Raw genomic sequence first — 16,838 nt, 5'->3', positions numbered from 1 at the left:
TACTTAAACGTCAATTTTTATTCCACAGGCTGTTGGTGAGGCTTCAGCTCCAAGATTGTTCTTACAGGCAAATGTGAAAAAGCCAGAGACAGACAGATTTTGAGTTTTGCACAGAAAGGTTTGCTTCAACATTGCTAAATCCACTTCTTGAATTTTATGCAATCTTGCCTCTGAGGGTACACGATTAACAGAGAAACTCCAATGCAATATAGAGACAAACTGAAGCGACAATAAGTGACGCAAGATCAATAGCTACTGTGACGGATCAAAGGGGCCACGCAGCCATTCCTCAGAACGCTTCCTCTTTAATCACATCGTCTTCATCACCTTCTCCTTGATGGTGCATGCCCTTCCCCTTCTTCGTTACTGCTGCTCAAACTATTACAAAAGAAAAGCATGAAATAGCACACCTTTAACAAGGCCTTGAACTCATATCGTCGATCACGAAAGTTCCGCACAGTGTCCACATAGAAAGAGTTCTCCTTCTGGCAAATGGTCGTCTCTCGAAGCTCTGTACGCGTTATGTGCACCTTCTTGTAGGCCTTTCTGCAATAATCTGAAAAGGCCAAAGCAAATGCGCTCAAAGGAAATGCCCAGGCACACAAGACAGCAATGGAACGGCTTCACATGGAAGCACACTATAAAAAGCCAGCAGTAACAACATATTAGCTGTAGCACATGCATGGACTGTGTATGGTGATGAAAACCTTGTGCATTCCAGTGATAAGATATCAGCAATACCTGGAACACTAACACACTCCATGATTAAAATGTGCTTAAGCTCTATAACAAGGTGGAAGAGCTTTGTAAAAAGAAAATGATACTTACAGGCATTAAATAAAGCAGCACATATATATTTTTAATTCACTCATCTACAAGCCAGCTAGTACTTTAAGGTAGCCAAAAACAGCTCCAGAACCAGAGAAACAAATAGGATTTCTAATAAAGTAGTGCATGCCTAACTAAATTACCCATGAACAGCTGAAGCAGTCAAAATTTTGTTAGCCTGTTTGTGGTTATAAATATTGTCACGTTGTAGTGACGGCAGTCCAGCGGTCAGGAAGACACCAACCAGTCTTGGAGACGAAGCTCTTTATTTGGGCTGACTTGCGCCCGCAAAAGAACTGAATCACTCGGCGGCGGCGTAGGCAACAAACGTGCTCGTCGGTCGTCGAACTACGAATGCCCGCTGCTCGCGGCATCCTTCAATTTAAAGCCGGCAAGGAAACTTCGAGATAACAGGTCAAGATCATCTAGAGTAATCTGGAAACACGCAGATGCAGCTCGGCACGGCTGTGATCAATCGATATTAGTCCGGTCGCTTCTCGCGTCACGAACAAAAATGATAACACCCTTTTCCTGCGGCCTTGCGCGAACGAACGGACACTGCAATGATACGTGGCAATATCAAGTTTGACAGTCCATCAAAAGAAATTTGAAGTAATTAACTGAATTGTGACCTCACATAGCCCATGGCAATTCATATCAGCAGGTTAAAAGTACCAGTCTATCGTGTCAACGAAAGTGGGTGTGAACGTAACATGTGCTGCATTCAGCAATTCACCAACATCTGGCATCACACTAGGAAACTCTGCAGCACTCTTAAATAATCTCCCCCACCTACACTTATGTATGACTAAAGTTCTATACTAGCAGCTTTTCGCGGCATAATCTGGTTTATTTCAGCCAATGCAGAGGCAAGAAAGCCCGCAGCTTTTGCACTCTGTGTAAATTGAAGATCAGCAGAAGCTAGAACAACACACATGCAATGAAGTAATGGGCACACGGACGTAGGCATAGATGGCAGACAAAAGAGTGGCATTAAATTTGAACTGCTTGCTGGGCAAAGTTGTGCTGACAAAAAAGAAACATTTCAGCGGCGGTGATAGCAACAAGTGCACTCGGCAGTCATCGAAAATCAGAGTTACTGTGACTCTCAGCAGCACTGAATTTAAAGGTTATTACGAACCTTCGACATATGGCACCTATAATAACTACTATAACCTTGAGCATTGTATAAAGAGTTGCACATAGCTACAGTCAGTGCTGAGAAATCTTACTGCCTCTCGCGTGACAAACAAAATGATAATGCCATGTGTCACCAGCATTGGTCAAGGAACATGAAAAAAGTAGTCATTACAAAGCTTGACAGCAATATGCTACTGAACTTAGTGAATAAAATATGTTTTATGACACATAAAGATGTAGCATTCGGGAACTGCTGGCTTGTGCACTTAGTTTCATCATGGTACCAGTACATTGTTTGGTACCTGACTGTACACGGTCATCCACATTTGGGGTGAACATGCGAGCGCATGGCCAAGCTCTTCGGAGCACCAGTGCGTGCAACATGGTCGCATATCAATGCAAAGTGGTAGAGTACACGAATCACCACCTCCAGGTCCCTCCGCACCTCTGCCACTTTGCTTCAGTGCAAGGGAGCATTGCATGCAGCTGCACTTCAAAGAGAGCGGCCACATGCTCACGTGTTCACCTTAATAGTGGAAGAGTGTGTGCATCACCATTGTCATGCTTTTGACAAACTGCTGCCAGTTAAAATGGATTAAACCAGCTTGACAGTGCAATTAAATAAAAATTAACTGAGCCAGTTAATTTTGTATCGGGAAAGCATGTAGCCTTTTCAAACACCAGTTAACACCAGAGTTTTATGCATACTCAAATGTTGCCTCCATAAAAGCACCACCGTTTTCCTGTGCCTTTCCTCAATGCGCCTGTGCTGATTTATTAAGCGAGACCCCATAAAACAGTGGCAGATAACATGCTCTTGGAAACTTGCCATGCAGCAGGTTCTACAGTCATAAATCTGACCATATGACCACTTTATCACATAACGAGCCAATTACTTTTGAATTGCTCAGGTCACCACATTGCCCAAATATATGGCCACTAAATTCTGGTGGACATGCAGCTGGTGTTGACACTTACCTGGAGCATAGATGACTGATCATGTTGTGTGTCCTGCATACTGCTGCTTTGATTCCACCACTCAAGACAACCTTAGTACAATTCTAACAGCCCCAAGGACAGAACAACAGTTGAATTTTGCCATAAAGATGTATTTAGTTTCTTTGAACATACTTCCCAAGCACAACACCTTCACTACGTACTTCACGCTTGGTAATGCAGTAGTCCTGAGAGACCTAAGAGAATAAATGAATGCAGGAGAGGAAAGACTGGTCAACAAAGAGGGCCACCCTACCAGCCAGCCGCTTCTTCTCTGCAGCCGCCCTCTCCTCACGAGACAACTCATGGAATGCTCGGAAGGGCATGCCCGGTTCGGCAGGAGGGAAGCGTTCCGTCTCCAGTTGCTGCTGTATCCTTTGAAACTCCGTTCTGCTTGCAGGCACTGGGAGTTGAAGTAGGCACATGACACATCAAGAGCATAAATAGGAACGTAAAGAGGAAAAAAAGAGGAACAGAAGATTACATCCCATTTGATCCTATCTGGACAACTTACAAGCTGAAATAATTTTTACAGCAACAGCTGTACTGAGATTGGCTTAGACATATAGCTGTACATTCTACCATGGAATCTACAGCATCAGCTGTAAGATCTTAATTACTGAATTAATTAATCTATCTGTCAAACACAGTGGACAGGTGGCAAGTGAGCTGAATTTAATTCGATCGAATTAATTGCCACCTGCAACGGGGAATGCGTAGTCAGAAGGTGGCTGCCACGGGAAGAGCCTAGACGGTTGCTGTCATGGAAGGAGCAAGTTATGACAAGAGTGGAGAAATGCGCGACCTGAGGGTGGTTCCATGGCAGAATGCAGGGCTATATGGCTGAACCAAAAGCTATAACAGCTTTTGCTGATTCACCATGCGCTAAGCCAGTAAGCCTAGCTCTGCTAATTTTTTTTATAGCCTACCTTCATAGAGCTATTGCAAAATCTTCAGAAATTTTTATGTAGTGAGCGTTTACTATGAAGGCAGCCTAATAACAATACACGATTCATCACAATCAAACAAGCCATGTGCACCTGTGGAAAACTTCATCAGTTTAATTACCATATGCAGGCCATTTTTTTTACAATAGGCTAGCGCCGCCGCGGTGGCTCAGTGGTTATGGTGCTCGGCTGCTGACCCGAAAGACGCGGGTTCGATCCCGGCCGCGGCGGTTGAATTTCTTTGGCGGAGAAATTCTAGAGGCCCGTGTACTGTGCGATGTCAGTGCACGTTAAAGAACCCCAGGTGGTCGAAATTTCCGAAGCCCTACACTGCGGCATCTCTCATAGCCTTAGTTGCTCTGGGACATTAAACCCCATAATCCAATCCAATCCACAATAGGCTAGCTAATTTTCTTTTTAAATAAAATGTCTTCATATTGCTGCCTCTGCCTATCCGTTTATGAATGACACATTAGGAACCCTCCAAAGCCTGCATAAAACTACCCCTGTTTCAGGCATAACAAGTATACACACAACAGTGCAGAATATGTGAACTTTATCTAAAGAGATTCCCTAGAAGACAAACCTAAACGGTTATGAGAATTTGTCCATCCTACCAGAAGTTCATCTTATCCTGAGAGAGCGAGGTTTATTTGAGAGAAATCCTCCTACATAGACTATGTGAGTATGTTACAAGAAAGCAAAGAACAAAATTACAGTGAGAAGATAAGTATTTATTGCACAATGCAGGAAGTGAGCTGAAAAATGAGAGCTGAAACAACCTCATGTCATCTAACCAAAAAACGGCATCAGTCCGTTTATTTTTTTTTCCCACCGTGTCTTTTTTTTTTCATTCTGCAGCAACCTCTACTTGTGACATTATTTTTTTTTTTTGCCTTCAGTCCACCTCAGAGCACGTTGAAGGTCCAAGATGGCTAGCTGAACAGTACAGGCTCTGAAATCACATCAGTGTCTTTTCTGTCTTTGTGCCGCACGTAGGAAGACGTGATTACTCCCTGCCTACCACGCACTCGCAAGGAGGCTTCCTTGCAAGACCCCTTCCCTGCAAGACCACTTCTCCACACTTTTGTGCTAAAGTGCGAGGATGCTTTCTTGAGGAGAAGGGGTCCTTTTTCTTTCTTGCTTGCTTGCTTCAAGGCTGCACAGACGAGTAGCGCTAAGGGGTCACAGTGGTTCATGGTCATTGCTAAAGTTTATTTTACATGAAGGGCAAGCGATGAGGTTCGTCACCAGCGGATATCTTTTTTTTTATATATTGAGTATATGGGAGACCAACCAAATGTTATCTCATTGTTCGTCTTATCAGAGAATCCATTGTAACCAAGTTCGTATTAGTCGGAGTTTAAAGAAATAAAATAAAAAGTGTGCTACTGACTGTACTGCCCCCTCCACGTCCAGGGCATGGACCTGCGGCAGGTTGCGCCAGGCTTGTTGAAATCACACGCAGCACAGTCAGACTCGTCAACCATTGCCGAGGGCTGGAGAACAGGCAGCAGTCATGGAGACAACAGAAAAGTCAGAAACGAAACGCATTGTAACTAAGAATACAAACACAACAGAGCAAGACATGTTTCACATACAGAAGGATGCCACACCTTTGTTTTCGAGTGAAAGACTACAGAAGTTGTCAGCATCACTGATTGTTCTCCACAGCAAAAAGCAGTTGAGAGCAGGCCTTCACAATACTGAATATAAAGCCATGTGCTGACAATCTACATACAACTGAAGATGCTACGCTCAAGAGCTCAATGGGCCCATATCGACAGTACAACGGCAAGCTGCTACTAAGTGGTGTGCATACACATCTCATAATAGCCTACAAATTCATTTTGCAGCAAATGAAATGAAACTGCAATACAGCATCAACACTACAGCAATACACCTTTAGTATTTACTACAATACAACATTAGTATTACTGCAACACATCGTTAGCATTACTGAAGTGCAATGACAATCATCATCAGAAAATGCCCACGGAACAGCTCGAACAATTTAGAGGCTGCACAAAGGTAAAAAAATAAATAAATAATTCTACCTGCAGTCTGTTGGTGAGGATAATGTTGGGATACATGGCACCAACGTCAAGATGATATATTATGGGCTTTTCAAGCCTTGATGGACAGTCCCGCAATGATGCCAGTGCAGTCTTGATCTCCTCGCACACCTTCATGGAAACAAAACAGAGCCCCAGAAAAATCGGCATTAATATGCTGATGCACTGCATGGCATGATGTATATCAGAAACTTACTTTAAAGGACTATAGACACCTAATTTTATTGCATGTTTTATTCTTTCAAATGATGTGTTAAACATTAGAATGCATAGATTATTGCATGGCATTCTCTTATGACCGCTAAATAGTTTATAATTGAATTTCTTCTCTCGTGCTGTTTCGGTTTCGGTTTCATTAACCGAACGATGACTACGACGTGTAGTTGGTGTTTAGGTTACGTGATGCACTAGAAAAACACTAATACAATCGCTGACACATAGTTTTAAATCACAACAACCCTTAAGCCAACCTCTTTCAAGACCTGGAATGATGAAAAAATGACCTATCAGCAACTATACAGCTGATTTTTCATTTCTCACGTGACCAAAACATGAACTATACGTTACAACCATCGCTCAGCAGTTGAAACCGAAACAGTGTCAAGAATTCAATAATAAATTTTTTAGCGGTCGCAGACGAATACCACAAGGTGCACAATGTATACCAACGTCTAATGCATCGCTTTAAAGAAAACGCGCAAGCAAAAATTTGGTATCTATAGTCCTTTAAAGTCTTAAAAAACACAAAAACATTACTAGTTTTGTCGTCTGCATTATTTACTAAAGATGCTTTATCATTCATCGCGCAGTTCCTCAAAACTTGACACTTGGATGGGACTAGCTTTCAGACAAGTTCCGAATGAAGATGCATTATACACGCTCCCGCCTGTTGAGAAAGCAAGAGTGCATGTTACCTCTTCGAAGTTAAGTGCCTCATTCAATGGCACCTTCTCTTCAACCTCAATGGCATGCTGCATTGTCTTTGGTACTGAATCAATCAGGTTCTGAAAAGCCTCCGGCACCTAGAACAAAGCGAGGAATGTTACCCTTTAGACCGTGATTGAAAAAAAAAGTGCTACATAACAGGAATAAACATGTCGCATGCTAGGCACAGCTCTGCTACACCTTCATTAAAAATGAAGTGAAAAATCACCACATATGCGCAATGTCCACATCGTCATCTGCCTAGTCAAGTCCACCGCAGGACAAAGACCTCTGCCATTTAGCTCCCAATAACCCCGTCTAGCACCACCTGAGGCCACCCTATTGCTGAAAACTTTCCAATTTCGTTCACCCACCTAACCCTCTGTCACACCCTGCTGCTCTTGCCTTCTGTTGGAACCTGCTGCTCTGTTACCATAACTGACCACTGGCTATCTGCTCCCCACATTACATCACCTGCCCATGTCTATTTCCTCTACCTGATTACAGTTAAGACATAATTAACTCCTGGTTCCTAATCCATTCATCCCTGTTACTGTCTCTTAATGTCCACATTGTCCACATAATGTCATATAATTCTGCAGAGTACAGAACAAATTCTCGATGGCCCATACAACACATATTCAAACAGCATGACCTTATCTTGCAAGTACATATCTGCAAGTGACATATCATGCAGTGTACACTAAAAATAGAGGTAGAAATTTGGCAATCTCAATTTACAGTCACCATAAGTGTAGCTTCTAAAGAACGTGCTGGTTAGAAGAAAAGCTGCAACTGACAATGAGATAGCATAGAAATATCAATGCTACTCCATCCTGAACATCAAAGCAGCAGTCACTGTAAAATGTAGCGCATTTGCTATGCTTCTTTGAAACTGGGAGTACTGCGCTAACAGGTGCAGACAACAGAAGACAGTACTGGACAGTACGCACACAGGCTCACACCTAATCTGGTTTGGTTTATGGTTTATTAGGGTTTAACATCCCAAGGCGACTCAGGCTATGAGGGACGCCATAATGAAGGGCTCCGGAAATTTCGACCATCTGAGGTTCTTCAGCGTGCACTGATATCACAGTACACAGGCCTCTAGCATTTCGCCTTCATTGAAATATGACCACTACGGCCAGGATCGAACTTGTGTCTTTAGGGTCAGCAGTCAAGCACCGTGGCAGCCACAACTGAACAGATGCACCAACTAGCTCAGCTTGCTGCTGTACTACAGTACGCTGCTGTGCATAATACAGGAATGCAAGAATAAACAGAAACAATGCCAAAATTTCCGCTTGAAACTACCTACAATATCTGCAGCTGTAACCCAATATGTTGTAGTTGAATGGAAATAACAGAAACACATTAATTTGCACGAAATTCTTGCATTCGCTACTGCCAGACTGACAATCTCGCAATCAACAGCAAAACACCACAGCAACTATGCCCTTATAAGTAGCACCAGCTTTCCGCAATTTAGATTTTGTCGAGGGCAAGCAAACCAGTTAAACACAGGTAATCTCTTGAATGCATTTTATACTTCAAAATGCAGCGAGCAATATGGCGCATAGTAATTAAAAATGTGTTAGACCACAAGCAATGATACATGCTGCTGTAGAGAGCTCTTAAGGTTCATGTCGACCACCTAATGTAAACGTATGCTGAAATTCGATTTCAGCATACTCATATTTCTATTTCTCCCAAATGTGGTGCCCACAATCAGGCATCAAACAACAAATTTTCTGTATAGCAGCGGAACAGCACAAGCATTATTTCACTGTACCAGGTACCCTGTACACCATTTTAAACCTCCTAAACCAACACATGACACTGGCACACCAACCATGAAAAACATTCTATAGCAACCTATGGCCCATATTTAGGAAGTGCCCACTATGTGGACGCACCCACTTCAGTCCATACGAATTGGGTGGAGCGCCAATTGTGGCGGTGACGACTGCATGACCACAGCTGATGTGACGCTACGTAGCCTTACATCACGTCGGCTGAAACTATACTTGCCATTGCTTAAATAATTGTAGTGCCAAAGTGAATATTACAAAACTTATGCTACAAATACTACAACATAACATAAATGCCTAAAATTTATGTTAAAGCATTCAAAAGGAGGAACAAACAGCTGAGTTCAATTTAAAAGCATTGGGAGCTTCTTTGCAACTGACATAATCAAAAACGGTGGCAGTGACATTTGCTATTTTTTCTAGCAAGAAAACGCGCCCAGTTTAGGCCAAGCTCGTTTACGCAAGTTTACTTAGTGGATACTTCTAAATTATGCGCCCAGCTGCTGTCACTGACCAGACGGAACCGGCAAGGCAGATCAGCCCGGAAGACACCCGACTCGAGTGCTTCGACATGCCCGCCCACGTAGGTCTCCTGGTCAAGCACGTGACCATCGTCAGTCAACTTGTTGAGCGTTGCTTCTTGCTTGTTGGGGAAAATGATGTTGGCGTGGAACGCTCGCACCATCAGCAAGGCCTCGCATAGTGTGCCAGACCCCTTGCGAAGCACCTGCAACATGTGACGACAAGAGGTGAGAAGCGCAGTATTGTGAGACTGGGCTAACTGGTTCATACAGTGGACTCTCATGAACTCACTTAATTAAAAAACCTGGTTAATTCTACCAGACACTTTAGACACATGAACAACGAGTGTATTAAAGGTGCCCCGCTTAATTCAAATTCCCCATAATTTGAACAAACTATTAACAGATGACTGTATTTTTCTCGACGAACTGCATTAAACAACCAGCTGGAAATAGCAAGTCATATCCTGCAATTGCATAGCAGTTGCACTAAACTACACAATGCATTCAATATGCATTTGGCATAAGCACACAAGAGAAATTTAGCTTAAACAAATGAACTTCTCGTTTCTCTTATTGCCAAAAGTAATGGCAAGCACAAAATTTCTGTCGCAGGAAGCGCAGGACAATTCTGATGTTATCTGAAAAAAACAAGGAATTCTTTGGTTGAATCTTATGTCATTGCTAAACTCTAATTACAGCTCTTGCAGCTGATCTATTTCTTAGCCTAGTCAACCGGTGCTCATGCAAATGCACCAGCACCTGTGCATGACAAGTTTCAACAACATGAAAGAATGGTGCACTCACTTCGTCAGGTTCCATGGGAATGATGGTACACAGAGCAAAAATGAATGGGTGGACATACTTCATGTACAGATAGTAGGTTGCCACTGCATCGGACACTGAGTAGTTTGCAAGGACCTGCAGAAAGTGGAAATGTGGTCACCAAAATTACATTCCAAAACATAGCAATCTATCAAAGGTATTTGAGCTTACATGCATAACTAGCACATCCAACAGCACCTTACCAGCACTCAGCAGGCTTAGAATGAAATGTCAGTGCTAAGCAGCATGCTTGTTTCGGATACATCATCACCATCACCACAAGAAAATTTCCGATTAGTGCTGTTCTATGCCACCAGCTGCCACACTATCTCTCAAAATCTCGTAATCTCATTTGTCCACCTGACTCTCTGCTGCACTTTCTTCTTAGAATCCAATCGGTTACCGTATGAGGCCTTATCTGTTATCAGTTCTGTTCTCCACATTCGACATCAAGCATGTACCCACTTCTTTATTTCAACTATAGTAAAACAGCAGTTGCTAACACTGGGCCACTGTCCGCGGCAGTCTGTATTACTCCGCTGGACAATCGCAACAGTAAACGAAATCAGCTTTTTAATGTTTGACTTTATCAAACAATGCATGTATCAAAATTCTAAAGCTCATAATCTTTTTGTTGTGATAAGCTTTTTGTTTAGGTAATAAGAAACGCTTAACCAGCGGACTGCTTTTTCATCGTGGAGAAAGTCTGTGCGCAGAGGCTGAATGTGGGCTTAGCTTCACTGCAGACTTAAGTTGTATCTGACTATAGCATATCACTGACTCACATTTGTTCCCTACACCACTCTGCTACCTTTCTGTCTTTTAATGTTACACCTATCATTTCCTTTCCAATAGCAAGCTATGCTATCCCCAATTTGATTTAAAACTTGTCTATCAGCCTCAAGCTTCGGGCCCCCTAGGCAAGTATTTTGGCAGGATGCAACTTTTGCATACTTTCCTCTTGAGGGATCTGTCCCACCATAATGCCATCACAATCAGAATATCAATGAAAAAGCCCTTATATAAAGATCTACTCTAGTACTGTAATACAGGTTCCAATGCATGCTTGACTCGCCTGTGGCTGTTCAGTGGCCATCTTGCACATTTCCTCAGGGTCCAGTTCCACAGGGTCATACCTCAACTTTGCCTGCACAACAGTTAAAAACAGTAAGACAAAAGCAATGAAGCTCAATGTTTCAGAGCCAAAGTGGGTTAGTAAACAAGGATCTTGTAAAAGGTACAACAAGGTAAACGGGGAAACTGACTGCACTTAGTAACAAACAACTATTTCAAGTACGAAAGAATGAAAAGATAAATCTTTTGGCCCCTTCACTATAAGATTTACAAATAAACAAAACTGGAGTCTTTGCACAATCACATCCACTGGTAAAAAATTACCACCACAGGGCAAATTTTCTGCACTGACATCAGATTCCAATGGTTCAGGCTACTTTTTCACTACATACTACATCTGGGAGAAATAAGTTTCTCCAATTAGGCAAAGGACCACGACGTAGCCTCAGCATAACCTTGTACAGACACAGCACTGTTGCGGGGCAGCGTTCACAAATAATTACTGCAAGATATTTGGATGGAATTTGCTCTCAAGAGCTAAACAATCTTCTGCAGAACTCTACTATGAATTCCTGACCAAGACAGTGAAAAAGATTTTCCTGAACACATTCAGTCGCACTGTGTTGTCAAGTATACTAACAAAGCAGATATAATTGTTAACACATGATCGCAGTATGTCATCAGACAACGAGAAATGAGACTCCACAGTTTCACTCCCCGTCACTCTGCATTGGTAGGGGCACGGAGATTGGACATGAACAACACTCTGGGCTCTTGCTATTTTTTTTAAACTGAAAGCAGAGAGAAGAGTGAAACAGACAGACCTTGGCCACAGCCTTGAGGTTCTGGCTTCCGACAGGCAGGTAGCTGTCCCGGCGCACCCAGTGCAGGCAATCCATGTGGGCACTTGGGCGGCTCAGGTAGTGGCCTTCACGGCTGCGCGCATAGCCCACCTCTTTGGACATTGTCAGGCCATGCACCGCTGCACGTGCCTCTACAAACATCCTGCAAGCAGAAAATAACCTGTCACCCCAGACGTGCAAGGTAACAGCAGCTTTTCACAACTACAGTACTCTAAGAATGGTGAGGCTGCCAATGTACAACATACGGCTAAAACTTTGCTCAAACAATTGTTACTCTACTACCACAAAGACTGCAATCGTAAGAGCACTCCAATGTTCGGAAATAGTTATCAGTCAAGCAATTTTATAAGCTGAGTAAATAATATCAGGGTACACAATATACAGAAGAGATCAAAGCCCAAGCTACAAAGGCAAGACCCTGCCAACTAGGATCTAGCAGTCTCCTAACAAGCCAGCCAAAGCGTCAAAATAATCAGAACGCTGTAAAGCTTTTACAACCAGACAAGAAATGAGTGTTCAAAGCTGCAAAAAATGTGTACAGGAAGGAACTTGCCAGTCGAAGTTATCACCGTTGTACGTCACGATGACAAGCGGTTTCACCTCAACAATATGGTCGAAGAATTTCTGCAATAGTGAGAGCTGGAAAAAAAAAACAAACATCATTATGAAAAGGCATTTCTTGGCCACTGCAGCCCAAACTCAAGCAGGGTACACCAAGTATGCTGAGCAGTTACTTCTTCAATGTTGCAATAAGAAGTGCCTTGGGGACCACTTTCCTTGTTAAACTGCTTATCCCCGGTATTGAAGCTTAGAAACTAAATGGCAACGCTAGCAAAAATTTTAGCACGTTTGTTTTCATCAAAATAGCAAATCCACACTCTACACTTTCATGTGCTACTGGCAAGAAAAGTAAATTGACCATGGAAACAGACTTAAAATTTTACTTCTTGAAACCTGGTGCACCATTAACGGTTGACTCTGCCAGCAGACGCTGAGCATGACAGACCGTGCCTGCCGCACTCATCAGTTTTTGACTTCAGTGTTAAGTTATCCTTCAGTAAAGCTTTCATTTCCGTGGCCCATTTACTTGTTTATTTGTTTGTTTGTTTATTGGAGTTTAACGTCCCGAAGCAACTCAGGCTATGAGGGACGCCGTAGTGAAGGGCTCCGGAAATTTCGACCACCTGGGGTTCTTTAACGTGCACTGACACGTTAAAGAACCCCAGGTGGTCGAAATTTCCGGAGCCCTTCACTACGGCGTCCCTCACTGTTCCTGCCATTAGTGCTTCACAAGTAGTGCGCTGTTATTAATTTATATTGCAACACTGCATACAACACTGTATTTGCAGCATTATTTATAATTCATACAGCACCGCAAATGCTACAATCATTTTGAGCATGTTGTCCTGATACTGATCAGTCACTACAATTGTATCAAAGCAAAACATCACTATCGATTTACGAGGGTAGATGTGTAGGCCAGTTGGTGAGACATGAAGGAGCTAGACACCGCAGCGGACACGGGACAGAGACCCGTGACCGGACAGAGACAGAGACCTGTGTTGTCTTCTTTCTCTGTCCCGGGACAGAGAAAGAAGACGACACAGGTCTCTGTCTCTGTCCCGTGTCCGCTGCGGTATCTAGCTCCTTCACTATCGATTATAATCTAAACTTGTGGGAACTTGACAAAAACCTTGCGTTTTATGAAATTTTGGCTACAAGTTTCTGGTCAATCTTTTGTTATTCCATGTGGGGTTTTAAACATACTTTCACAGGATTAAAGACATATGTGCTTGTCCATGACTTCCAAGCCCAAGCACTTTCACCAGAAAAGCAGATGCACGATTTCAATATGCATAGACACCCACTTCCTCCAAGTGCCGTCATATCTGGCCCGATGGGTGCAAAACAAGGCAACCATGCTCACCTCATTTGGTTCATTGAAGACAATAAAAGGCCCTTCAAACTCAGGGCGTGGTGTGTACTCAAAGTCCTCCACATCAGCTGACACAATCTCTCGGTTGGTAATCAGGTACCCCTGGCCATCTATCATGTACGAAATCATCATGATCTGGTCCGAGGCAGCATCAGGAAACTTCAGGGGAAGCTTGGTTGTTTCAATGTCGTAGGCCAGGACAGTCACATCCTATGCAGACAGAATTTGCTCAAGTACTGTGACTCCGTCAAACTCACTTGAAAATGTTGAAGCCTTTGCACACCCTCCTGCATAGAGCATCACTTGGCAAGTGGATGAAAACCATTTCTAAACCCTCCCTGCTTTGATAGCAGTGGTAGCTCTACGAGATCAAAGCAGGCTTGTCAACATTACCCCCTAACGGTTTGGAAGGCAGCATTTTCACATTAGTTCCAGTATTCCTATCTCAATTATGCAGAAAAAGAGACACATACGAACACAATGTGTGACTCAAAACTAGGATACAGAAGCATAGTGAAGTCACGTTGCTTTCCTTTAAGCTTGATGACAAGATTAGACAAAGCATGAAGCACAAGCATGCTTTGCATGAATTAAATTTATGAATTGCATCATGCCTCTTAAAGGAGCTGCATACTTCATAGCAATTTCTTAATTTTCTAGGGCTGCACCACTGTGGCATAAGTACATGGGCCAGCAAAATGAACAGATTGAATATTTCTAGGATTGTTCTCATGTGTAGACACATGAAAAAAGTGTCATATTCACAGTCAACAAAATCTCTTTCAAGAAGAAATGTTGCTAAAATGGCAAACAAAAATAACACTATGAATTAAAGAAAAGCACACTGTAGACTGCAGCGTGCCAATAGCAAAATACACAGCACGCCTCCACACATAGCCTCATTTTCCCTGCAGTACACTGGCAAAAGCATTGCATTTCTCACACCCATCTTCCCTAAGCCTGCACATGAGCAACCCACTACTACTGCAGCCCGTCAGTTTCGCAATACCTTGTCTTGTTTGTGTGTACCTGCTAATGCATAGAATGAGACAATATTGCCAACACATCTGTCCCTTCCTTGTTAACCACAATGAGCCTGCACCTAACAAAGTGGTGTGTGTTGGGAAAAAGGCAAAGCACAATTCACTTTCCCATTCAATAAACAAAAAGAGATAACCAAAGCATCACTCTTATGAGACAGTACAGGGCTAAATGATGAGGGCTTACCGGCACTTGAAGAATGTCCTCTCGCTTCTTGATCTCTGGTGCTTCGTTTCCACGACCTCTTACAGCATACCACAAGCCAACAAAGATCTTCAAGTCAATTGACACTCGAATGTGGTAGGGCACATCGTACTCCCTAGTGTCACAAAAGTGAGAAAGAAAAGATGTATAAAGTTGATGTGCCATTGGCCGCCTTTCAAGGTTTTGAGAAACAACATGCAGGCTTCCTTATTTTTCAAGCAGTATGCATCGAGCTTTCTAGTTTGATGATGTGCAACAAATGCTTACCTAATGTCCACAATGTTTTCAGTCTGTTCCACAAGTTTCTTAGCTGATGCTGATGCTTCTGAAGCATCACTTGACTGTGGCCTGGAAAAAATACATAGCATAACTTTTATTAACCTCACAAGCTTTTATAACAAAGAACACAAAAGGCATGCACCAGAAATCAGCCATGGTATTTGCAAGCAAGAGGAGGAGGTGGCACTTTTTAATGCAAACTGAAGATGTTAGCCTGCTAGACTTATCCAGATAAGGACGACATAGATGAAGCGACACACTCGTATAAAACTCAAGCACACACGCAAATGCATGCATCCAGTCCAACAGCCAAAAATTTTACTAAGTTGTGCTTCAATGTGCAAAGTGCACTGTGAAGGCCATAGTTTGCTCATCCGGCTACTGGTTGTTCACCTAAGATAATCTGTCAAGTAAGGCCTCTTATATGAAAGCAACATGCAAAAAAAAAGAATTTAAACAGCACTCAAAAAGCTTCAGGCATATGTCAGTCAACAGTAATGAAAAAAGTCACAATTACCCCAAAACATGTGACAACGACGAGTTTTTTCTTTCTTGGTTCTTCCGAACAGCAGGGAGCAGTTCCTTGCGAACTTTAAGTAGGTCATTGACAGAGAGGAACAACAGCTTCAGATATGTTCTCTTGAGGCCCACGAGGTGATTAGGCTAAACAGCAGAGAAACGTGAGAGTCAGCCGAGTGAGGACAAAATTTTGATCGCCACATCAGCTAGAGCATTTGTTTTGTGCGCTAACGGGAGCTTCACCCTACAAATATAGTTGTAGGAAATGGCTACAGGATACATTATTTTGAACGTGGAGCAAATGAAAATGAGCTTGAACCACTAGGCCTGTCAAAATGATCACCAACATGATCTGTAATAGTGCAGTGTGGCATGCGTGCATGATCATGTGTGGAGTTCAGCAGATGCTGAAGCAGCCTGCCATCATCACTCATGGTACCCTCCAGGTAGGGTACCACGAGTGCTCATCACTGGCTAGCTTGTGAAATGATTATCACAATAATGACATTATGCATGGCTGCCACTGAACTCGTCTGCCAAGGCCTATGTGTATACATATCGAGCAGCAGTAGCCTGTGAATGCTTGGCCAAGTTCGTGGCTAATGGGGAGAGTGTGCTGCATCACTATCCCGGCTATAGGACCTGCTGTTTGGTTGTCCAAGTTCGCATTTGCCAGGAGGTGGCGACCAGGGTAGAGTGGCCAAAGGATGTCAATGGGTGATGCGGACAGGAGGAGAACGACATAGACAACGCAAAACTGAGGGAACTAGACTACAGCTAGAGCTCTAAAAAGAACAGCAAGCACTTTGCTCGAGTCAGCTGTTACCACATTTGAGTCATTTTATCACTTTCAAA

At 43.0% G+C, this 16,838-nt stretch overlaps 1 protein-coding gene across 1 annotated transcript in view; it reads right to left on the bottom strand.

The window, feature by feature from the left end:
• PolE1 (DNA polymerase epsilon catalytic subunit 1) overlaps positions 1-16,838 on the bottom strand; it is a 65,619-nt gene that overhangs the window by 47,521 nt on the left and 1,260 nt on the right. Inside the window, exons 4-17 of the mRNA XM_089549702.1 lie at positions 15,982-16,127; positions 15,453-15,533; positions 15,168-15,300; positions 13,932-14,150; positions 12,558-12,643; positions 11,966-12,146; positions 11,143-11,214; positions 10,050-10,163; positions 9,236-9,448; positions 6,901-7,008; positions 5,969-6,097; positions 5,308-5,410; positions 3,221-3,367; positions 411-556 (exon numbers count right to left, since the gene is read on the bottom strand). Coding sequence (XP_089405828.1) covers positions 411-556; positions 3,221-3,367; positions 5,308-5,410; positions 5,969-6,097; positions 6,901-7,008; positions 9,236-9,448; positions 10,050-10,163; positions 11,143-11,214; positions 11,966-12,146; positions 12,558-12,643; positions 13,932-14,150; positions 15,168-15,300; positions 15,453-15,533; positions 15,982-16,127 — 1,878 coding nt within the window. The remainder of the gene's footprint in view (positions 1-410; positions 557-3,220; positions 3,368-5,307; positions 5,411-5,968; positions 6,098-6,900; positions 7,009-9,235; positions 9,449-10,049; positions 10,164-11,142; positions 11,215-11,965; positions 12,147-12,557; positions 12,644-13,931; positions 14,151-15,167; positions 15,301-15,452; positions 15,534-15,981; positions 16,128-16,838) is intronic.

Source organism: Amblyomma mixtum, chromosome 6 (assembly GCF_055824585.1).
Source record: "Amblyomma mixtum isolate Tamu chromosome 6, ASM5582458v1, whole genome shotgun sequence".
Lineage (NCBI taxonomy): Eukaryota > Metazoa > Arthropoda > Arachnida > Ixodida > Ixodidae > Amblyomma > Amblyomma mixtum.
The sequence above is the reverse complement of the archived record's forward strand: the minus strand, read 5'-3'. Positions and strand labels throughout refer to the sequence as shown.